This window comes from Podarcis bocagei (genome assembly GCF_964188305.1).
Source record: "Podarcis bocagei genome assembly, chromosome: 8".
Lineage (NCBI taxonomy): Eukaryota > Metazoa > Chordata > Lepidosauria > Squamata > Lacertidae > Podarcis > Podarcis bocagei.
This window is the reverse complement of record NC_138133.1, coordinates 57,941,102-57,965,999: the sequence shown is the minus strand read 5'-3', so window position 1 is coordinate 57,965,999 and position 24,898 is coordinate 57,941,102. Positions and strand designations below refer to the sequence as shown.

The following is a 24,898-nucleotide window of genomic DNA, read 5'->3' as shown; positions in this document are numbered from 1 at the left end:
TGGGAAGAGTTGTGTTCTTGCACTCATGCCCTGCTTGGGGACTTCCCATAGACATCTGGTTGGCCACTGTGAGAATGGGATGCTGGAATAGGTGCGCCTTTGGTCTGACCAGCAGCGTTCTTCTTATGTTCTTAACCTATTTATTTGTTAGAACGCCCTACTATGCTCACTAAAACTTGGGAGTATCTCACTAGCCCCCTTCAAGCTTTATACATGTGAAGCGGGGTTCCCTGTGATGAGGGGGACAGTGAGGCTGTGCTACTGGCTCCAAGAGCACAAGGCTTCCCATGGCTCCACACTCACCTAGGCATGGATTTCTGCAGAAGGAAAGGCTATGCTCATAGATCTCTAGGCACTGTGCAGTGGAACTCTTAATTGGACAGGGTTCCAGCCTCCAGGAAAGCCTAAGGACATTGGTGTTCTCTAATCACATAGGCAAACATCTGCACCTAATGTGCAGGTGTCAAAGGTGGGGGAAGCTACATTACCTCAGTTTGCTGCCTAATTAATACCTTGCTGTCTACCACTGTGGAACTTGTAAAGGTACCCCTGCCCGTACGGGCCAGTCTTGCCAGACTCTAGGGTTGTGCGCTCATCTCACTCTAGAGGCTGGGGGCCAGCGCTGTCCGCAGACACTTCTGGGTCACATGGCCAGAGTGTCAAGCTGCATCTAGCAAGCCAGCGCAGCACACGGAACGCCGTTTACCTTCCCGCTAGTAAGCGGTCCCTATTTATCTACTTGCACCCGGGGGTGCTTTTGAACTGCTAGGTTGGCAGGCGCTGGGACCGAGCGACGGGAGCGCACCCCGCCACGGGGATTCAAACCGCTGACCTTCTGATCGGCAAGTCCTAGGCGCTGAGGCTTTTACCCACAGTGCAACCCGCGTCCCAATATGTGGAACTTAGTTCTTAGTAAAAATACAGAGGGACAGCCTATTTTAAATTGATCACTCACTGAAAAGATCTAATGGCATGTGCATTTGCTTGAGAAACGCTTGTTTTTAGATGCAGACATAGCCTAGCAGTGGTGCATTTATCCAGTTTTTCACCTTTGTCTTATAAAAGTTAACCAACAGTATGCTGATCTTCATGAAATGTGTATGTGGCATATTACAAAGTGAGAGAGGCAAGTTTCTTTTCCATTTTAACAACTGTAGGAATAGCAGAAGCACAGCTGAAATGGTATTGGAATGGAACGAGGACTGCACAATGCCTCGGAGAAAAAGAAAAGAGATACAGTAGCGTAAAATTAACTATTCCAAAAAGATTTTATTGTGTGCAGTAAAGGACTGAAAGCTGGCAGCTTTTGCTGCACAATCAAATTGCATGTGCGGTACTTACCTTTCAACTGGCAGTTAGGTACCAGATGTTGCCCTACAACAAAGGAATATCAGAGACAAGCCATACTGGAATAATCAGCGTGTTAATTTTAAGCAGAGATCACTTGCCTTTTTTCTTGTTTAAAAAGGGGGAAACTCTTACAATGTTACATTAAACAGACCAACTGTCATCAACATCACTCATGAATTATTTCCCTGTAGTTCAAGAATCTGACGCCGTCCAGATGTGTTGAACTCCAACTCCCATGAACCCCAGCCTGCATGGCCAGTGGTCAGGGATGATGGGAGTTATAGTCCAGTAACAGCTGTCACAGGTTCCCCAAACCTACAGTAGCTTTTCGTGCATTCACAGGTAGTTGAAGAGGTCTTCGCCGGCACCCACAGGAACCTCTCCTCCTAGCTATCTTTTTTGTAACTCACTTTATTTATTTTTTACAATCAAGCAGTGTATAAATTTTATTTATTAAGCAAACAAACAATTTTTCAAAAATCAAAGTACTTAGGACATGAACAGATAAATCTGATGTTTACAAACAAAATATTTTCCAGCCCAAGTCTATAAATTGTTCTGCTAGCTGAGTAACTAATTGGACCAACCCATAAGGCATACATTTCTCAAAACTACGTAAATTAATAATCCGTGGGAAGCAATAATATTACCATTATGCCATTATTTAGGGTCTCTTGCCTGAACCAATGATATAAATTATTATAGAGAAAATCCAGCCAAAGTTAAGCAGTCTCAAATCCCATTAAAACCAATGGGATCAGTTATTAACTTTGGAAAAATCTATTGTATGTTAACTTTCATTCCTAGTAAAACTTGTATAAATAACAGTTGCATCAGAAGCTGCAGTTTCAATAATTGACAAGAAGGAACGGTCTTAAGGAGTATGCAGCTAAACAGCAACTCAGCTGCTGCCTTGAATTTGCAGGATTGAAATTGTACATACATAAGGTATATAATGTAAATTTCACATTAGTAAACATATCTTATAAGAGTTAAAAATGCATACAGCAAATAATTAAAAAGTCTTTTGAAAATCTCATGCTGGATGAATGAATTATGTAAATAATTTAAAATATAGTAGATCCAATAGAACTACATTTTTGGCAAAATGAATACAGTATTTACTCACATCTTTTCCCCACATTGAGATAAGGTTTCCTGTGGAAGTTATCCCAGTGGTACAATCCCTGATTCCTAAATTCCAATTCTAGAAAAAGTCTTTGTTAAAAAAATACTGAAATCAGGAAACCATGTCAACCATTTCATTTCAGCCACTTGATATTCTAGCCTTAATCCTAAAGTCATTAATAAGCCTTCATACATTTGAGCCTAATTAAAATTACATATTGTTATTAAGTACATATCATCTCCATGGTGAAAAGAGAAGAAGAAGAAGAAGAAGAAGAGTTTGGATTTGATATCCCGCCTTTCACTCCCCTTCAGGAGTCTCAAAGCGGCTAACATTCTCCTTTCCCTTCCTCCCCCACAACAAACACTCTGTGAGGTGAGTGGGGCTGAGAGACTTCAGAGAAGTGTGACTGGCCCAAGGTCACCCAGCAGCTGCATGTGGAGGAGCGGAGACGCGAACCCGGTTCCCCAGATTACGAGACTACCGCTCTTAACCACTACACCACACTGGCTCTGTAATAATAATAATAATAATAATAATAATAATAATAATAATAATAATAATTTTTTATTTATACCCCGCCCTCCCCAGCCAAGGCCGGGCTCAGAGCGGCTTACAAGCAATAATAAAAACAAGATGAGTGATTACAACTTAAAAACAAAATAAAATACAACATTAAAATAATGGAACATTAAAATATTAAAATGGAGCCTCATTGCAGGAGAAGGAAAAGAAAAAAGAAAAAGGGGGCGGAGGGAATCAAATTGGCTCCAATCCAAAGGCCAGGCGGAACAACTCTGTCTTACAGGCCCTGCGGAAAGAGATCAGATCCTGCAGGGCCCTGGTCTCATGAGACAGAGCGTTCCACCAAGTTGGGGCCAGTGCTGAAAAGGCCCTGGCTCTGGTTGAAGCCAATCTAACTTCCTTAGGGCCTGGGACCACTAGGGTGTTGTTATTTATGGACCTTGAGGCTCTCCGTGGGGCATACCAGGCGAGGCGGTCCCGTAGGTACGAGGGTCCTAGGCCGTGAAGGGCTTTAAAGGTCAAAAGCAGCACCTTAAATCTGACCCTGTACTCCACCGGGAGCCAGTGCAGCTTGAAAAGCACTGGATGAATATGCTCCCATGGCAGAGACCCTGTGAGGAGCCTCGCTGCAGCATTCTGTACCCGCTGGAGTTTCTGGGACAGCTTCAAGGGCAGCCCCGCGTAGAGCGAGTTACAGTAGTCAAGCCTGGAGATGACTGTCGCATGGATCACTGTGGCCAGGTCGGGGCGGGAAAGGTAAGGGACCAACTGCTTGATGCGGCGAAGGTGGAAAAATGTCGCCTTGGCTGTTGCTGTGACTTGCGCCTCCATGGAAAGGGAGGCGTCAAGGATTACACCCAAACTCTTAACGGAAGGTAATGGCACTAATTGGGCCCCCGCAAGAGAAGGGAGTTGGTCCCTCATCCCCATGCTATCCCGACCTAGCCATAGGACCTCTGTCTTTGAAGGATTTAGTTTCAATCGGCTCCCACGAAACCATCCAGCCACAGCTTCCAAGCATCTGGTCAGTGTGTAAGGGGCCGAGTTGGTGTGGCCATCCATCAGTAGATAGAGCTGAGTGTCATCAGCATATTGATGACAGCCCAGCCCAAAGCTCCGGATAATCTGAGCAAGGGGGCGCATAAAGATGTTAAAAAGCATTGGGGAGAGAATTGCGCCCTGCGGCACTCCACACACCAAGGAGTGGCGTGACGACATTTCCCTCCCTAGTGCCACCCTCTGTCCCCGACCAGAGATAAAAGAGCACAACCAGTTACGGGCTATGCCCTGTATCCCCACGTCTGCAAGGCGATGGTCCAGAAGATCATGATCGACCATGTCAAAAGCTGCTGACAAATCTAAAAGGATCAGCAGTCCTGACCCGCCTCGATCCAGTTGTCTACGGATATCATCTGTTAGGGCAACCAGAGCCGTCTCCGTCCCAAAACCAGGACGGAAACCGGACTGAAATGGATCTAATGCCGATGTTTCCTCCAGAAACCTACCAAGCTGTTCAGCAACCGCTCTCTCAATTACCTTACCCAGGTATGGAAGATTTGAAACTGGGCGGTAATTGGATAGGTCTAAGGGATCTAATGAAGTTTTCTTTAGGAGTGGACGCACCACTGCTTCCTTCAGTTCCCCTGGGAATGTCCCCGTGTCAAGGGACAAATTGATAATTTCAACCAGGGGGGTCCGCGCAACATCTGGACACTCCCTAATCAGCCAAGACGGGCACGGATCAAGGAGGCAGGTGGTGGGCCTACCAACTTGGAGGAATCTATCCACATCAGTAGGGAGTATCCGATCGAAATGGTCCAACACTGGACCTGAAGTCAGTCGAGGGGCCTCCAGTTCAGTCACTGTATCTAAATTGGCAGGGAGGTCACGGCGGAGCAACAGGACTTTCTCCGCAAAAAAGCTCGCGAATGCCTCACAGCTGTGGGTCGAATTTGTGCTTAAATTTGGTTGTCCTCCTAAGGACGTTATTGACCTAATTATTCTAAAAAGTTGTGCCGGGCGAGAGCTAGCGGATGCAATGGAAGCTGCAAAGTAAGATTTCTTAGCAGCTTTCATAGCCATCTCATAGGCTTTCATAAGCGTCCTATAAGATGTTCTTGAGGCTCCGTCACGAGTCCGTCGCCATACTCGTTCTAGCCGTCTGAGATCCCGCTTCATTTTCCGGAGCTCCTCAGTAAACCAAGGGGCCCGGTTTTGACGGGGTCGCAGAGGGCGCTTAGGCGCGATCTCATCAATGGCTGCCAAGAGCCGGTTATTCCAGTCCTCAACAAGGTCATCTAATGAGTCGCCAGGAGGAGCAGGGTTCCGCAAGGCTTGTCGGAATCTATCAGGATCCATCAGTTTTCGCGGACGAGCCCAAATAGGTTCGCCACCCGAGCCGGGGAGGAGCGGGAAGTCAATCTTGGCTTTTAAAGCGTAGTGATCAGACCATGGCACTTTCACAGCGGGGAGCATGATCACATCTATGCCAGCCCCAAAGATCAGATCCAGCGTGTGGCCTGCTTGATGAGTGGGGCCCAAAACAAACTGGGAGAGCCCTAGTGTTGCCATGGAAGTCACTAGGTCTAGAGCCTGTGAGGAGGGAGCGGCATCGGCATGGACGTTGAAGTCTCCCAAAACCAGTAGGTTTGGGAACTCCAAGGCCCAGCCCGCCACCACCTCCAGCAGATCTGACAGGGTGGCTGCAGATGTGCTGGGTGGTCGGTACACCAGCCAGACAGCCAAGCTCTCCTTGGTGCCCCACACGAGACCAACACATTCAATGCCGGAGATCGCCAGTGATGGCAGAGCTCTGAAAGAGCAATCCTCCCGGAATAACAACGCTACTCCTCCCCCCCGACCTACAGTCCGCGATTGATGGAGGACAGAGAAACCTGGGGGTGTTATCTCATGTAGGGAGACTACTTCGCCTTCCCGTACCCAGGTCTCCGTCACGCAAGCCAGGTCAATCCCCTGCGAGACAAAAAAGTCACGCATGGTGGCAGTTTTGTTGCCTATGGACCTGGCATTGCACAGCACCAGTGACGGAGGTGTGTAATCCTTGTTCTCCCTACCCTCATCCCTTGGGATGGGGCGTAGATTGGAAGGGGTTCGAGGATCACTGCATCTCGAAACCCTTCGCCGATAGAGATATCTAGCCCTACCGCCATTCCTCCCTAGCCCTTCAATTGTGGAAATCCTAGATCCCATACTAGCCTCCCCAATAGATGGGTAACATCCCCTCAATAACAAGTCATCCTTGGGCCAGGACTCCTGGGTCAAAATGGTATGGGAAAGAGGTGGAGGTCTGATAGGGTAAGTATCCCTAGAAGATAAAACCCAACCAACCGCACCCCAAGCGGGGGGGACAGTCCCATGGTGTTTCATTAACTGTCAATCCCCCTCTCCCTCCTGGGTTAATTGGAGGATTGTTGGTTCTATCTGTGGCTGTGGAAGTATTAATGAGGTATGTGTTATAAAATGTGGATCACTGGCCAACAAAGAGCCAGATTCGAATTCGGAAGATCTGTCCATCCTGTCTCGCCAGGAGTACAGTAGAGAAGGCTGATCATTCTGATAAGTTTTTGGAACATTAGGCAAAGGTCCAGATGTAGAGTTGGTGCTGGATATCTCCAGATTGTCAGCAACATAGAATTCTTTAGGTGTTGTTGCCATAGAAATGTCGGAGGTGCCAAATTCCTCATCTAATTTGGTGTCGTTTGAAAAGGGAACAGGGAGTTGCACTGCTGTCTTTCTATGGGATAAAGAGCTATTGGACGTCTTTAAATATTGTGCTCTAGGCTCTACTGTCCTTATATTTTGGGTAGAAATCTCAGTCTTTATACTCATTAGCCTCTTCTTCAGGTCTTGTAATTCTAGGCTTACAGAGTTCTTTTCTTCCTTCGGGCAATTAGTATTTCTAGTGTTGAGCTTGGTTTCCTTTATCCGCATTAGCTTTGACTCTATGCAAGGGACCAATTGCCTCCTTGTTTCGTCTTTAAATACCCTCACTGGGCGGAGAGAGTGGGACCACCATAGAGTATCCTTTATCTCCATGAGTCGAGATGGGAGGGTTGATGACCTAAAGGTCATAAATAGGCGCATGGTGTTTCTCAAGGTAGGCAGGAAGTGGAAATTTTCTAGATCTACATTTCGGTAATGGTAATTCAAGAGCTGAGACAAGGACATAGTAATTTGTCTGCGGTTCATCCACCTATGAGTGTATCGGTGAATCTCAAGCATTATCTGGTTCGTTTGCAAGACTTGACAGGACCTCACTTCATCCATAGTTTGAGTTGGTGAGTTGTTAACAGAGGTTAATAAGGTTAATAAGGTTAATAAGGTTAATAAGGTTCAAAAGTCTAGCTATCTGAAGAATACCAAGTTTAACCTCTGGATTTAGCAACTGATCTGTAGGTGTCTTACTGCCTCCACACTTCTGACAGGCTAACTAGCTTGCAGTAAAACATGATGTGTATATTAGAATTTGTGTGAAGCAGCATGAAACTGTCATGTTCAGTTTTCTCTCTGCTTCAGATTAAACACTTAAGTGCTTTTATCTCCGCAGCTCACAACAAGACATGATACACAGTGCAGCTAAAGGGAAAACAAGATGTGGTCTCTGCTCATTAGCAGAAAAACAGATTTATACATTTCAAATTGAAGGGGAGGGGATATTATATTACAACAGCCGAGCATAACTCTTGACTTTTCTCAAGAGGTTGACTGTTTGGTGCCAGCTTATTCTCAGATACATCAGCTACATTTTAATATAACTTGTACCTTTTTCAGTGAAGCCCCTCTGCATTTGTTCTGTCATCCGAACCCAATGATGTACACTGTACCAATTAGAAAACTTGAGTTATGTTTGTTCATGTATATTTATCAGTTCATGACTCCCAACACCAAGTCATGACTCATAGGAGGAAAACAGTCCTCAAGGTACACCTGCATGAGAAAATGTTACAGTATATGTACTAATTTGGAAGTATGAAGCTACTGCTTGCTCCCAGTAGGTGGGTTCTTAATGGGGTTGACTTGAGTCAAACTGCTTGGGAAATTTTCATGTGGGAAAACTGTGCGGTCCATACATTTTGCTCCATACAGATACACCTGAGACCAATGAGATAGCTGACCCTCAGGGTGCTGTGTATGTTAACGTTCCAGGAATACGAGTAAGAGCATGCACATAATTGCATAAAAGAGCCTTAGGTGGGCATAGCTGGGTTTGAATTAATTTGGAAGCAAGTGTGGATAAAATTCTTCAAGCACATATAGCCTCAAGCTCGTAGGCAGTTATGTGCCTTGTTAACTTTATCTGGCATCAGTGAGAGTCTGGGAATCTGAAGCTCAGGCAATGCCTAAGAAAGTATGAGGCACATTTTGCAAATGTTGCCTGTCTGCACTAATAACCACAGTCATTTATTGATATGGAAAGGCGGTTTTAAAAATCTAGTATTATTTCCCCCCCCCCCTCTCAATTTAAACATATTTTTCCAAATACCTGTGAGATTATATCTAGCACTATATAGTTCCCCCGTAGGGTCCTCAGTTTGAAAAAAATATATACACATTTGTAAGCTAGCCAGAGGCACTTATACGTAACCCTCCGTAATGAGGTTATGTGTGGGTGGTTGAAGTATAAGTATCATAGGGATTGGGCCTGGGGCTGTATGTCTGACTGCTGAATTAAGTAAATTACTGCTGGTGGTGCAAACAGTGAATAGCTTTCCTTTTCAGAGTCACTAATTTAATCTTCTCATCACCCTCTAAAGTGATTTATTAACTATAAAGCTATAATCTGCATACTCTTTAAAGCACATCCATATGCTTGGTTATAAGCAGCGCTGTCAGTATGTGGAAGAGAGGATAATGTTTCATTAAAACCTCAAATCCGACCACACTTAACCGAGACCTTCTTCCCCTTTTCTCCTCCAACCTCTATCAACTATGGGCTCATCCACACTCGTGCTTGCCCCGTACCTAGAAAACATGGTTCCTAGAGGTTTTCCATTTGCCACATTACATTCCCTGGCAAACCCCACTGTTTACCGCTGAATCAGGAAAAACAGTTGACTTCTGTTCCTCTACACCAGAGGTGTATCCTCCAGATGCTGGCATCCTCCAGATGCTTTAGACTGCACCTCTGATCATGCCCAACCAGCATAGCCAATGGTCAAGGATAATGGTTTTTTTAGTCCCAAGCATTTGAAGGGCAGTATTTTGGCTGCCCCTGCTCAACATCAACCTCCCTCCTGTTGTGGCCAACTCAGGTTTGTTTTTTGTCTTTTAATGGACATGGGCTGTGAACATACTAGCTGTCATGGCACTCACCATTTTTATTTCTTCAAAAGCAGCTAGGATTGGAAGAGAACCACACGAGGCTTGTTGCTCCAGAAAGTGCTTACATAACTTACTAGCATACACACAGATTTCACTGATATTGGATGCCAATAAAGTTTGTAACAAAGGAAGGTGCTTTGAAAATATTGAGAACCAGAAAAACCTATGATCAACAGAAGAAAAGCAAGGGAAGCTTTATTTTGACCTATGCACATCTACTGTATATTTTGGAAAGTTGTTTGTTTGCTATGCATTTGGACACCTTTTATGAAATCACAACCAAATTTGGCATTATGGTTCTTGAGATCAAGGAGCAGGTTTTTGTCCATGTTCAGATATACTTGGACACCATTTTGAATCAAGACTGAACCTTTCAAAACTGTGGTGATTTAAAACTCTGATTTCAAAACAACATTGATTTTTTGGGTAATTCCCAAGCAATGCTGGCGATGAGGCTGCTGGTAATTTATATAGAACAAATAGCAAACTCAAAGAGTCCCTTCTTCAATTGTTGGCAGTTTAAGTGGACAAAAGTAAACACTAGCCTTCATGTCTGTAAACTAAGGTCTCTGTGTAAACTGCCAACAGTTGAAGAGAAATGTGAAGACCCTGGCATATTTGTTATAAACACCCTATATTAATTAGTTTGTTTTTTAAGTACCATTATCTGCTTTACCCACCCAGAGATCAAGAAGGTCACTTTAATTGACTCGCTTCTTATGTTAACTACAGGCCCGAGCTAGCAAAGCATTCAGCATTCCAGAAACACGGGCTAATTCTCAAGTGCATTGCAACTTCTGCAAGTATCTGTCACTGTGTAGACTAAACGGTGTCAATTTATGTTCAATATGCACAGACACAAGATGTGAGGCAGTGGAGAATCTGGCATTAGGAATTAAATAATCTCAAGTCTTGGCACTAGGCTTTCAAAGGGTCAGATAATTTGCGTTTGATGAGCTCTAGTATTTCAAACAGACCTTTTAAAATAAGATCTTAAGAGGGATCTTCAATAGCCAAGAAGGGAGGAAATGTAGCATTTTACTTTTACCACAAAATATATTAAGACTGAGTGAGAACATGTGACCATATATATATACTGTTGAACTCCAAACTTCCATCAACTCTAGCCAGTATAGCCAATGGTAAAGGGTATGGGAATTGCAGTCCAGAAAATCACCAGGAAGGCCACAGTTTTCTATTTCCATATTAATCCATCTGAAGCAGGCACATACCCAATATAATTAAGATTTTTGTAGGTCACCAGTCACTTCCAATATCTGTTCCCTATCTGACAATATCCTTTGAGCTACAGTGCTTCAGAATCAGGTTTTTATCTGTTTACACATACTCCATCTCCAAGCTATTTCCTTTATACAATAACCCTTAAGTTTTGGTGTTTCTTTGTTAATACTTTATTATTGGATAGGAAGAGACTATCTCTCCCCCCCCCCCCCCGTTTCCAGAATTAATAAGAACAACAAGAAGCAAATATTCACAGCTTTTCATCCTTTTTAACAACTCGAAGCAGGAGAGTTCACATTTCTCCAGGTGATGGTATGAATTATTCAAGACATTGACAAAAAAAAGGTGATACTGATTTGTGATCGGTATGTAAGCTGTAGTTAAATCTGCATCTACATTTTTATTGTTATCCTCCCTGCCTCTTACTTATGTTTCTTTTTGAAAAAAAGAATACTTAGGGTTTCATTTCAGTATTCCTTAACAGGGATAAAGTGCTACGGGTTGTTCCTGAGAATGAGAAAGAAGCAAAGACACTGAAGATCCTTTCTCAACAACTTGAGGTGAGTTTGGGGGCCTAGGATTGCTGTGGACTGAGGGACAGAATGAGCAGAGTGTTTCATCAGAGGTTTTTAAATATGTTCTGAAGGATCATTGACACACATATCTCTGTCTCAATCTCTATCTATCTATCTATCTATCTATCATCTATCTATTCATTCCGGCTTGTGGTCTGAAGGCACTTGAGGCCACCAAGTTGCTGAAGCTCAGTACTTCTGGGTCTGTTAAGAGCTTAGATGGCAGCTTACAGGCTTTCTGGGAGCCATATGCACATTACACTGCATTCAAAGAGGCAGTATATAAATGTAAGAACATGAATGAATGCTTAGGGAGGCTAGAAGAACTGAAGGGTGGTGGTGGTGGTGGTGGTTGTGGAGAAATGGAGAAAAACATGAGAGAGATGGGCTGACAAAGAAAGTGAGGGTGAGACCAGAACAAAGCAATCCTGCGAACCCTTCCCACTTTTGTCTCTGGCCCCACCTACTGCCACTAACTGATTATCCCCAAAGGAAACATCTTTGAGATTGTTGTTTTTACAATCAAGTGGTATATAAATTATAAATAAATACAGGAATGCAGCTTGATTGATAGGAATCCATAGCATAAGAAGCTACTTCATACAAGATTAGACTATTCGTCCATTTAGCTCAGAATTGTGGCAGGAACTTCCAAATTGCTTGCCTGATTGTTTTAAATGAAGACACTAGGGATGGATTCTGGAACCACCTGTTTGCAAAACATTCACTGTACGGCTAAGCGGTGGTCCTTCCACACAGAGTTTGTTCTGTGCTTAGTTACAAGCCATTTGCAAAAGACAGGGTGAGAGGCATCAGAAAAACATCTTTTTATACCATATGAACCCTGTCTGATTCTCATACTTTGACACCATTTATATAGTTCTGTATTAAGCATGCCTCTAATATTATTCTAATCCTTTTAAAGCAACAAACATTTTTATGAGCAGTAGCTGTGTACAATCATGAACAATTTCCTCCAAAATAAAAAAAAATTCCTTCCAGTAGCACCTTAAAGACCAACTAAGTTAGTTCTTGGTATGAATGATACATCTGAAGAAGTGTGCATGCACACGAAAGCTCATACCAAGAACTAACTTAGTTGGTCTTTAAGGTGCTACTGGAAGGATTTTTTTTTATTTTGACTATGGCAGACCAACACAATTTCCTCCAAAGCATCTTTGCAATGCTTTTCTAGCAGTACATCACTTATAAATAGGAGACTATTGTCTCTCTGTGTGTAACTTAGGGAAAAATTGAGTCTTATCAGCACAGCAAGAAATAAAGAACAAAAGTAAGAGATGATGATCAAGAATGTGAAGAACCAATGTTATCATATGAGGAATTTCTGAGTATCTGTATTTTTAAATGTTTTCTGTATTTTTAAATACAGGCATGCCTGATACCAGATAGAAAATAGGTAGGTAGGTAGGTAGGTAGGTAGCCTTCAAGCATGACCTCCTCAATAGGGATATCAAATAGGGTGGCCACTTATACATTGCCAAAATAGAGGAGATGTTTCACCATAAAGAGGAGGAGATAATATACACGTACACAATCATCTTACCATCATGGGGAAGACTGTGATCAAGTGACCTGTGTGGTTGCTCAGTTTATAGACCAGGTGCTGATCATTGATGGACAAACCCAAGATCCCTCCTGTTCTCCCTTATTATGGCTCTTTATCTTTAAACTGGGACACGGGTGGCACTGTGGGTTAAACCACAGAGCCTAGGGCTTGCTGATCAGAAGGTCGGTGGTTCGAATCCCCGCGACGGGGTGAGCTCCTGTTGTTCGGTCCCAGCTCCTGCCAACCTAGCAGTTCGAAAGCACGTCAAAGTGCAAGTAGATAAATGGGTACCGCTCTGGCGGGAAGGTAAACAGCGTTTCCGTGCGCTGCTCTGGTTCGCCAGAAGCGGCTTAGTCATGCTGGCCACATGACCCGGAAGCTGTCTGCGGACAAACGCCAGCTCTTTCAGCCAATAAAGCGAGATGAGCGCCGCAACCCCAGAGTCGGTCACGACTGGACCTAATGGTCAGGGGTCCCTTTACCTTTACCTATCTTTAAACTAGGACCTGCAAACATTCCAATAGAGAACTACGCCCTGCCAGTCCTTCAAACCAAGGATTGTCCTCTTCAAAGTGGGACACGTAGCCATCCTGTGGTCCAGCCAGTTGCTATCTGATAGCGGGCAGGATAACATCGCTTCCACCATCCCCAAACACCATGCAAAACAGCCACATATTTCTGCCTCTACAAATCTATCAGCACAACATAGGTTGATAAGCTGAAGAGTAAAAGAGCCAAAGGATAGCAATAACATACAAATGGCTTTAATTTTATTATTACCTTCAAGGTAAATTTGAGACCTTAGAATGCAGAATGTTTTAAGAAGCACATACTGAGTGCTTCTGGCTTATGTTGTAAATCTAAGTCACCTATCACATTACCAACATTCTTCCTTCCTCAAGGGAAAAAGCAAATAAATTTGAAACCAGTGTAATAAAGTTGAGAATCTATCCAAGAAGGAACTTGTTTATACCTAAAGAAATGTAAGCCCACAAAAGGTTTATTCTAATTGGTTCGTTCTCAGTTTACCCTTGGCATTTTTGTGTTTTCCACCAAGTGCACACACTGTACTTAGACAAATTTGTAAAGCTACTATTCTTTGACAAATTTATGTATCCTGTGCGATGCCTCGTTTAAATCTCTGCAACCATGTTTTCCCCCAGGAGAAAAATGGGGGAGGGGAGTGTGGGGCAATATAAGTTCTCAGCTTCTGTTTACTCATGCTGTGGTTTAGGGACAGGTCAACGATTCAGTTCCCAACATCTAGGGACATGAAGCGGACTGAAGTAGCCACCTTGGGGGCCGGCACCTCCCCATTTTGCCTCAGGTGGCAAAACGGGATGGGCTGCCCCTGCCAACATTTCAAGGCAGGGCTGAGAGAGACCCCTGTCTGAAACCCTGGAGAGCCATTGCCAGTCAGTGTTGACAATAGTGAGCTACATGGTGTGACTGTGTATAATACGCCTTCCTATGTTCCTATCTCCCCACACTTGTAGGAATTCAGCCTCACCACATGGTGGCTATTGCAAATGGCAAATTGTTTCAGCCTGACATAGCTAGTGGTGCTGAGGTTTGCCCAGTAAAATCTTGGAAGATTTCCACTGCCATTATTCCATGTGTCTTTTCTCATTGGGCCTCTTATTAAAAACCTACCTGGGGAAGAAGATATTCTAATCTTGCCCCTCAGAGAGATGTTCTTTTCAACTGGCTTGGGCTGCGATTCCAGGCCACCTTACCTCGGAGTAAGACCCACTGATCTTTGGTCTTACTTCTGAGCAGTGCACCTTAGGATTGTACAATTAATTTCATTGTCTGAGTTTCAGTCTTTAGGAGTTATACCTTAAATACCCCTTGCTTTAAAACAATCAAACAAAGCGTGTTCTCCCTAGCAGAGAGCACGTGTTGCGGTTGGGAACAGGCCACCCTCCAGTGACTAGGCAAATTTAGTTGAATCCCGACCATTTAAATGGTTAAACTGGGTTGCTGGGGTGTTTTGATTGTTGCCAATTCGGAGGAGGGGTCAGAGTCTATATATACAGGGGCCAGACGTTGGCACGGCCTCTTGGCCGTTTTGCATCGGATCACATGGAGCACTGGGACAATCTTCTCATTGTCTGGTTACATTTCTTTATTTCTTTATTTCCCCTTTCTTTTAATCCTCTCTAGTCCCTTAAATAATTTAATTCCCCCCTTTTCCTGTTCAATTTCCCACCCCACCCCTTACCCTGCCCTGTAGGAAGATTCTCCCTGTATCTGTGGCTTGCCTTTCCCAATAGTGAGAGAGCCCCCGTTAGGGGCTTTCTTTCGCAAAAAGGTTTCCCCCATTTCTCTTGTTGAAATTGTGGGGCTAGTCAGGGCTGTTCCCAGCTTAGCTGATATCACTTTCGTTTATAGTATCCCCGAAGGTTGGCTTTATGGCTCCCTGTGCCTCCAAGGACTATGAGCACTCTGTATATGCTCTTGAACTATGCTGTTTCTGAACAAGTTTATTTTCTTTAAGTTTGTTTTGCCCTGATAGAGGCGACTGCCATTTTGAGATGAGCCATTGTGGCTTAGTGGCTAAAGTGCAGGACTAGGACCTGGGAGTTCATATCCCCCTCTTAGCCATTGTTATAACAAAACAAAACAAACTGCTCCTTATGGGCTATTCTGTTGCTGGGCAGTTCGGCCCATTTGTGATAAAAGAACTTTGGGTTTCTTGAAGGGGTGCTTCCCTCTAAAAGGGCAAGCAGGGGTACCTGGACAAGCTGTGGGCTACCTCAACTCTGCTATTTCACTGGAAACATTTATGCCTGGCCTAGCAGGTGATCCTAGGGCTTTGCCCTAGAATTCGATGGCCTGGAAGCGTTTCCGGCCTGAATAGTGTCCCCATGTGGTCCATGAAGCATTGGTTTCACTGGGTCAGCGCATAGTGCCGGTAATGCCTAGGTTGCAGGATTGGTCCCTGTATGGGACAGCTGCATGCTCCCCCATTGCTATACCTGGACACTTAAGTCCTTTTGGTGGTTACCTCACTGCGAGGGATGTAATGGGCGCCATGTTTGCAATATGCAACTGGGAGAAAGCACCTTTGCGTGCCCGCATTGCAGTTTGCTCTGTGCGTTGCAGAGCACGGCGCTGCACGGGCTGCAATTGCATTGCATTGCTAGGAGATTTGCAGTTGCATTGCACGGAGGGTGTGTAGTTGCATTGCACGGAGTGTGTTGTTGCATTGCACGGAGTGTGTAGTTGCATTGCACGGAGTTTGTTGTTGCATTGAACAGAGGGTGTGCAGTGCACGGAGTGTGTAGTTGCATTGCATGGAGTGTAGTTGCATTGCATGAAGGGTGTGTGCATTGCAGGGAGTGTGTAGTTGCATTGCATGGAGTGCGTGTGCATTGCATGGAGGGTGTAGTTGTATTGCACAGAGTGTTTTTTGTTTTGCTTTGGTTTTTTGCATTGCACGGAGTGTGTGTGCATTGCACGGAGTATGTAGTTGCATTGAACAGAGGGTGCAGTGCACGGAGTGTGTAGTTGCATTGCATGGAGTGTAGTTGCATTGCATGAAAGGTGTGTGCATTGCAGAGAGTGTGTTTTGCATTTCACGGAGTGTGTAGTTGCATTGCACAGAGGTTTTGTGTGTGCATTGCACGGAGTGTGTAGTTGCATTGCACAGAGCGTGCTTTTTGCATTGCACGGAGTGTGTAGTTGCATTGCATGGAGAGTGTGTGCACTGCACGGAGTGTGTGTTGTTGTTATTTTTTTTTTTTTTTTGCATTGCACAGAGTGTGTGTCTGAAAAGGAAGCTGGCTTGGCGGCAGCTTGGTTGGGACTTCTTTAGGGGTTCTGGCCAGCGTCGGCCCTGTAAATTTACATATCATGATGGCTGCACAAGATGCCCCCTGCCCAAGCGGGGGCTGGAAGCTGGCAAGCAATAGCTCAATACCTTTTGCCCATATTCCCATTTTATTTAGGGATCCAGTTGGATATCGTTGCTAAAACATACCACTTGGCTATGGAGAAGCTGTCTGCCTTGAAGGAAGTTATTTTGTAATACTTCCTCTGTAGCAAGTGATGCTTCACCAGATCCGATCTTGCTGGGTCACTTAACTAATCTTCCCGCTAGGCCAGGCTGCCTAGATTTCACCCCTCCCATATCCAAGAATCTCCTGAGGAGTCTGCTGATTCTCCAGAGAGGAGGAGGCGTGTTCTGGTCTCTACTTATTCTGCTCCAGCACCAAGTCAGTCAGTCAGTGTCGGAGAGGGAGAGAGACTGAGTGTTAGAGATCATGTGTAGAGATAAGGTTGCTGCTAAGGGCAGCTGCAGATACTCAGTGCAGTGCAGCATTTATTTATGCTTAGACCTATTAAGCTCTGTATATAGTTTGTATAGTTGTAGATAGAATAAAGAAGATATTCTACAGAGCTGCTCTCTGAGTTGTTTATATACTCAGACTCTGCTGTGCGACGACTGTCTTTTTGTTGGAGTGAATCCGGTGCTCACAACTCTAAGCTGTGAGTCCACAGCACTTTGACCTGTTCATGTGCAGAAGGTGGTCTCTGGAAGTGCTACCCAGCTCGCCTAGCCCAGTTGGGGCTGAAGTGGATGAGTCCAGTTGGTGGCACTGGCTCAAGGGCGATGCTGACAGAGGTCCCCTTACCTTTGTGTATGCCTACCAAATGTGGTGAAGGCAGATATCAGGCGATGGTAGCAATTCCTGAATGTATGCAATAGTAGTTCGCCATGGCAGGATACCTTGAACCCGCTCAGGGATTTTCAGGTTCATGCTGGTGCTGCTGGATCTTTGCCCTTTGGTTTTTATTTCAAGGGCTGCTGGTGTGCAAAGCTATGGCCTCAAGCCTGGTGTGGTGAGGCAATCATGTGACATAACTTTTCTTGAGTTTTCCCCATTGTAGTAGCAGTTCACATGTGGCCCGAGGAGTTCAGTGACCATCGGATCTGCTTTTGGTCTGATAACCAGGTGGTGGTGAGCGTCTTGGCAAAACAGTCCTCATGCTGTAGCACAGTCTCTGCCCCTCCGCTCATGCTTTCGAGCTGCGCCACTTAAGGTTTAATATTGTGCTTTCTACTCTCCAAATTACGCTGACACTATCCGATTTTCAGATGAAGCGCTTCAGATCCTGGGCTCCAGACTCGGCTATTGCCAGACTTTTCCAGTCTTGTGGCATTTTGACAACAATTAGTAATTTCAGAGAGCGGCAGATTCCATTTCCCCTTCTGCTTTTACCTCTTATGGGAAGGCCTGGATGGATTTCTTAGCCTTAAGCTGGCAGTTCTTGGCCATTCGGAAGAATTTGCCCCCATCCTCTGAGCAGATCCTGCAGTATTTGGTCCACCTGCTGCAGATTGGGCATGCGGTTATAACTATCCGAATTCAGTCCGCTGCAATGTCTGTTTCATTGAAGCTTTAATTTTTCAGAGACCCTTGTATAAAGTTTGCAGTGCGCAGGGCCTTGGAAGGTTGGAATAGGCTCCAACCTCATAGGACAGTGGGCAGGAAGTCGGTCAATTTTTACCTATGCAGTATCTGCAACAAGTTAAAACTTGTCTGCGGGTTAAAGATCAAGGTGAGACTCCTTTCAGTAGTCCATTGCATTTTCGCACTGAGGGTTGGGGAAATGGTTGTTGGAGCCAGCACGGGGCCGAGATTCTGGAGGCTTATTGCTTCAGGACTTTTCCTTATCCTTTGGAGCTTGTCATTAGAGCTGGTAACTCTAAAACAGACTTAGTGGGCAGGAGTGCCACAATCAGGCTTCCCGCCACAGGTGAGGAGGGCCCTTGCCCGGTATAACAGAATATTTGGCTTTTTATTCCCTGGGGGCTGGCCCGCTCCTAGTGCATGAAAATGGGTTCCCGTTAGCCCGGCATCAATGTGCTTACGTCGTGCACCAGTTATTAGAGCCTGTGGCTTGCTTACCGCTGAACACTCCTCATTCCTTACAATTAGGTGCTGCTGCAAAGGCTGCACATTGGGGGCCTGTCAGTAGACAGGATTGTGAATACGGGTCATTGGAAGTCTGACGCTGACAAGGATTATATCAGGAAGTGTCACAGTGATGTCTGTGCTGATGCTTGTCTGTTGTTTCCTTTTTTCATAGGAGCAGCTGTGCACATTTGGGCCACAGCATTGTACACTAGGCTGGCAAGCATGTTGACGGGTTTGGACTGGGGCGTCATCTCAGTCTTCCTGCCCATGTGAACATATACTGGATGTCCAGATGGGGAATGCTTTGGGAGGAGATCCTTCCTTTGGTGCGGTCGAGTGTGACCTGTGCAGGTCCTCCCGCAGTGCTGGTGGTACAGCTGGGCGAGAATGTTTGCTGTCTTCCTCCAGCATAAGTTTGCATTCCTGCATGCAAGAGGGCTTGGATTGAGTTGATGGCAGCTCTCCCTGGACTCAAAATAATTTAAGGCATTGGTTCAAGGTGGTCTGGAGGGGGGGTTGGAGCACCTGTCCCCTCCAATGCGCAAAGATGTTCCATTAAGGGAATCCAAGGATTTGCCATGCTTTTGTCGCCCCCTTTTGAGGGGTAGGGCCATGCAAGAGTCCCTGGGAGCATTTGGGGTGAGCTTGAGTCTGATCCTGGTTCATTCCTCCCCCATGCTGTTTATTGGAACTGACGATATGGTGGGGCCCAGTCGTCAGTGCTGCCCTGCTGAGGTCAGGTGCAGCTAGTCGGGAACCAATGCCTAGACAAACTACCACCGAGCAGGCCAGAAAGCATGTTAATAAGGCGGTGGATAATAGAATAAAATAAATAAAGTAAATAAAATAACAAATAAAATAAAATAGGTCCTTGCTTTAGGTGGTTCTGTAATATTGCACCCTCCTAATTTTCTTCAAGGCTATTGCCCTCTTTAGGGCAGATGGGGTGCATCTTTCCCCTATGGGGAACGACACCTGGCGGGATGCGATTGCCTTGGGATTCATTACTCCCCCACAATGTTTGCTGGTACTGACGATATGGTGGGGCCCAGTCGTCAGTGCTGCCCTGCTGAGGTCAGGTGCAGCTAGTCGGGAACCAATGCCTAGACAAACGTACCACCAAGAAGGCCGGAAAGCATGTTAATAAGGCAGTGGAAATAAAATACAGGTCGTTGGAAATCGAATGCATTCAAAGATTATGTTCGTTAACATTATTGGTGTCTTACAATTTTTGCTTGTTTCATCTTATTTATCAGGTTTAGCGGTGACCCGTGTTTGGATTGTGGGGCACAGTATCGTCCATTGGGCTGGCGTCGCAGCACGGCAATCTGGATTGGGTCCAGATTTCGGCTTTCCTCCACATATTCGCTTGTCTTGGCTGTCCAGACGTGGGATGTGCTGGTCGGAGTTCCTGCCAAGTATCCGGAGGCAGTTGCTCTTGGAGGGGCCGCCAGCTGCTATTGTGGTGCAGCTTGGTGAGAACGACCTGGTGCCCATGGACTGTTTGTCACTACGTGCTGCAATTTTGGGTGACCTGGAGACGCTGCGTGCAATGGTGCCGACAGCGAAAATTTTTTGGTCAAAGCTTTTGCAACGCTGCGTTTGGAAGGGCAGTCGTTGCCCGGCTGCCACTGAAAGGGCCCGAAAACGCATCAATTCTGCTGTGGTCAAAAAAGTTTTGGAGCTGGTGGCGATGCAATTTCCCACCCCGAGATTCTTTTTGAGAGGCCATCCTTTTTCCAAGCTGATGGCATGCACCTTTCCGCTTCAGGGAATGAGGCTTGGATTGGTGCGGTGGTGACCAAGCTGAGGTCTTGGTTGGGGCTGTGAGTGGTTTGGCGGTGAGCTGAGGGCTCCATGGCGGTTAGGCACTGGTTAAATTGGTGCTTGGAGGGGTAAGTGCCTACCCCTCCAAATGATGCGAATGGGAATTCCGTTAAAGGAAATCCAGGGGCTTGCCATTCTTTCGTCCTTGTCCCCGGAGTCGGACTTGGGCCGTGCAAGCCCCAACGGAACATGAGGGTGAGAGGTGTGGGTCTGTGTCCCAGCTTCATCTCTCACCCAATACTTGTTTCCCACGCTGGCTTCCGCTGGTATCCGGAAGGCCAGCTCTGTCCCTGAGGGCAAGGACAGATAGTCGGAACCAGTGCCTAAGCAACCACTCACATTTTTGTATTTGAATAAAGTTGTGGCCAAAATTATGCCAAAAACCTTAAACAAAAATTGATGTGTGAAGTGTGAATTATTGGGGGGCTACTGTGACTCAACACGCAAAGCGTGTTCTCCCTAGCAGAGAGCACGTGTTGCGGTTGGGAACAGGCCACCCTCCAGTGACTAGGCAAATTTAGTTGAATCCCGACCATTTAAATGGTTAAACTGGGTTGCTGGGGTGTTTTGATTGTTGCCAATTCGGAGGAGGGGTCAGAGTCTATATATACAGGGGCCAGACGTTGGCACGGCCTCTTGGCCGTTTTGCATCGGATCACCCGCCCTCCCTCCCTTTAATAGGGGGGTTTTTTATTTAAGCTGATCGCTTGACCTTGCTATGCCTGTCATGGTGTCGTTCGCCTTGGTGCGGGGGCACGGTAGGAATTTTGCCATCTGGCTGATTGGCTGGTGCCATTTGGTTTTTGCCTACTGCGTAGCAAATCGTCACAACTTGTAAGGTTGGCGGTTAGGCACTGGTTAAATTGGTGCTTGGAGGGGTAAGTGCCTACCCCTCCAAATGATGCGAATGGGAATTCCGTTAAAGGAAATCCAGGGGCTTGCCATTCTTTCGTCCTTGTCCCCGGAGTCGGACTTGGGCCGTGCAAGCCCCAACGGAACATGAGGGTGAGAGGTGTGGGTCTGTGTCCCAGCTTCATCTCTCACCCAATACTTGTTTCCCACGCTGGCTTCCGCTGGTATCCGGAAGGCCAGCTCTGTCCCTGAGGGCAAGGACAGATAGTCGGAACCAGTGCCTAAGCAACCACTCACATTTTTGTATTTGAATAAAGTTGTGGCCAAAATTATGCCAAAAACCTTAAACAAAAATTGATGTGTGAAGTGTGAATTATTGGGGGGCTACTGTGACTCAACACGCAAACAAACAAACATTTTGCCCTTTCTTTGCCCAATGAGCTGTCATCCAGAGCTTTTGCATGACACTTTTCCAAGGGATGTGTTGCTGTAACGCCAAATGCTTTCTACTTATTGACAGATTCCTTTCCTTCAGTTGACCTGTTAGAAGAATAAACTCTGAAAGGAACATCTACTGGCTACATCATCTGATATAATATTAAGAGACTACACGGTATTTTGAAGAATTGTGTAGGAAATCGGATTCAGAGAATACATTTAATCACTGGTTGAATTATGGTAGCCGTGTGGCAGATGAGAGTACTTGTTTTAGGTTTTTTTTTTAAGATTTTCATTTTCAGACACCAAATCACTAAAGCAGCATGCACATATCCTCTGACATGATTTTTGCAAGGATGTATATCAAACAGTTATAGACTATAAATCTGCTTAAATGTACAGAAAAACACGTGGGCTAAAAATTAAGTTGAAGAAATTGTGCCTTATACACATTACCCATTTCAGCATAGGTTTTTTTTTTTGGCTATTTCAGGATCAATGTTTAATATTAAATCTGCATTTCTCAGGCTGTAGTAAGTACCTACACATGAGGATGATCTCTGACATGTTATTAGAGTGCATAAGAAGAAGATGACCTTTTATATATTAAATTCATGGATGTTCTCAATCTAGACTGAATAAATATGAATTACAGGTTGGTTCCTGCACTACAGGTAGACCTGTGGCAGCCTGGCAGCATCTCCTACATCTCAAAGGGTGCAGTTACAGACATACGTGTATCAAGGAACAATTCGCAAATTCTACTACCTTACCTGCAACAAGCAAACATCCAATATACGTAAGCATGGATTTCAGTTCCTCTAAGGCCACCTGATGCATTCTGCCATCTACGTATTTTATTTAGAAATATGCTCCATTTAATATTGTGCCTTTTAAATTACAATGGCTGGAGAGTACACAGACCTCCTACAAAACTGTTATTTGAATGGAAGCATGCAGGAACTCTCTTGGGCAGACAGTTTAATTAAAGAGTCCCCTTTAGAATGAAAACCAGTGTCTCTTCAGTGCTCCCAGGCCTGGTTTATTTGTTATATAAATGGTAATTATTGCCACTGGTTCCGCAGTCTGCTTAATTTGCACTTGAATGTTAAGTAGAAGTATGCTGAGTAGTTGCAAGCGCACACATGCTTTTAAATTATATGCTAGGGATACACTAGTCAATTTCCTGTCACCAAAAAGGCCCGTGCGGAGCACAGATTCATTATTATTGTTAATTCCTCTGCTTTCAGTAGGAATTGCACTTACCATTCCACATTGTCATGTTTTTAAACTCTCAGAGGCATTTGTCAGAGTTCTGTCTCTCTCAATAGGAGCCAATAATTCTAAGATCAGGATTTGTGTGTCAGGAAGATGGAGAAATTAGCTAAATAACCCTTATTTGGGATTTTTATACTGGAGGTGTATTGGGAGTGTGTATCGAGATGCCATATTGCTGTGGCGTTGTTTTCTTTTTTAAAATGGCAGATTAATTTAACTAGATCATAGAATGTGACACTGTTGACATGTTTCTACTTGAGCCTTGTCTTTGCCATGTTAGGAAAAGACTTAATTCTAAAGTTAATGGAAGTAGCACACGCATGTGCACGTAATTGGCGCAAAGTATTCTTAATGGAGACATTGCACAAACTTTGAACTTAGACTCCTGGAAGACATTGCTTGTTCATTTGGTTTTGTGTTTCTATTAGCTTTAGCAGATGTTGCTATTACATGTTCCAACTTTTCTGTATGGCTCTGGGGACTAAAACATATCTTTAAAAAACAACAACACAAGAAGTGAAGCTAGCAAGGTGCTTCTTAGAGTTTCCTTTGAGCTATCAAATATTCAAGGGAGGATATACAGAATGATTTAATTAACAAGCTAATTAAATTTCTATCCGACCTATCCTCTGAAAGGGAACCTGGGACAGCAAGATAGCAAACACATAACAAATTTTGTGGGCTTGAATATAAACATTATTTATTTATTCACAATGCTTCTGTAATGCACCCATGGAGCAGTTTACAACAGCAGCATAATATCACTATAAAAAAATAAAAAACAAACTGGAGAATAAAGTCGATATACCAAAACAAAACAAAACCCAAACCTACCTCTCAGCCACACCAATAAATAAATTAAATAGGCTTTTAAAAATTAAGGGTGGAATTCAGTGTTGTGATACTACAAATGTCCTGTGTGCACAAGCAAATCAGAACAATCTTCCCTCTCCTCATACACCTTATGGGAGTTCTCCTGGCCAGTTTGGGGGTGCAGGAGGCCCATGGTGAGAGGAGAGGGGGCAAAGCCCTCTTGCACAAGTCCTCGGCCCATGGGAAAGCTGACAAGGTTTAGGCAAAGCTGAGTAGAGAAGCTAATGCAACAAATGGCTGAGCCCAGATCCACTTGCATTTTAAGGTTCAAAGATTAACGTATCCCAGATTGGAAAAAGAAATTGATTTCATTTTCACAGTAACCCTTCTTAGAAGTATGTGTTGGGATACTGCCAGGGAGACAAAGTCCATCATGGCCCCACGTCGCCTCCGGATGTCCATCGATCTCCCGTAGACACGCAGTGTCAGCAATTAGCGACACGAGCTCCAGAAATAGCTTGCCACATTCCAGAGCTGATGCACGCTCTTATCAGCAGATAATGCACAGCGAAAGATGCACGCAGGAGAGCATTATTTATAAGTTTATTCTGTGTTGGTCAGAACAGAGAAAAAATATGACCGCCTGCTTCAGTGTTTCAGGCAGAGAGAGAGAGAAACGAAATCAACAGAAAACAAACTTCCTGTGAACAGGAAATACGCAGACTCTGTGACTCACAAAGCCTGCTCCCTTTTAAGGTGGAACGGAAATATCCTAACATCCTCCCCCTTTCCGTGTAACCTGTAGTACCTGTGGTTCAACCCAATTGCAACCTTTGTACGTAAACCTTAAGTTGTTCTCTGTTAACAACCTTAGACAACAGATCAGCAGGAATTTCATTTCCTGGCATGTAGGACACCTGAATGAGTCCTTTCTGAATACACTCTCTTGCACGATGTAGCTTAATCTGCAAGTACTTGGTTCTTTGCTTGCAACTCTCTGAGTTCAGCAAAGCCAAACAGGATCTATTGTCTT

The 24,898-nt window shown here is 44.8% G+C and overlaps 1 protein-coding gene across 4 annotated transcripts in view; it reads left to right on the top strand.

Annotated features, from left to right (window-relative positions):
- The window catches only part of CPA6 (carboxypeptidase A6), a 62,263-nt gene that overhangs the window by 8,140 nt on the left and 29,225 nt on the right, over positions 1 to 24,898 (top strand). For 2 of the 4 annotated variants that reach the window (XM_081204861.1, XM_081204863.1), the window contains 2 exons: positions 11,073 to 11,148; positions 22,449 to 22,573. In XM_081204861.1, the coding sequence (XP_081060987.1) occupies positions 11,073 to 11,148; positions 22,449 to 22,573 (201 nt within the window). Of the gene's footprint in view, positions 1 to 11,072; positions 11,149 to 11,293; positions 11,452 to 22,429; positions 22,574 to 24,898 lie in introns of those variants that run through there. The other 2 variants (XM_081204864.1, XM_081204862.1) reach the window with 2 other exon arrangements.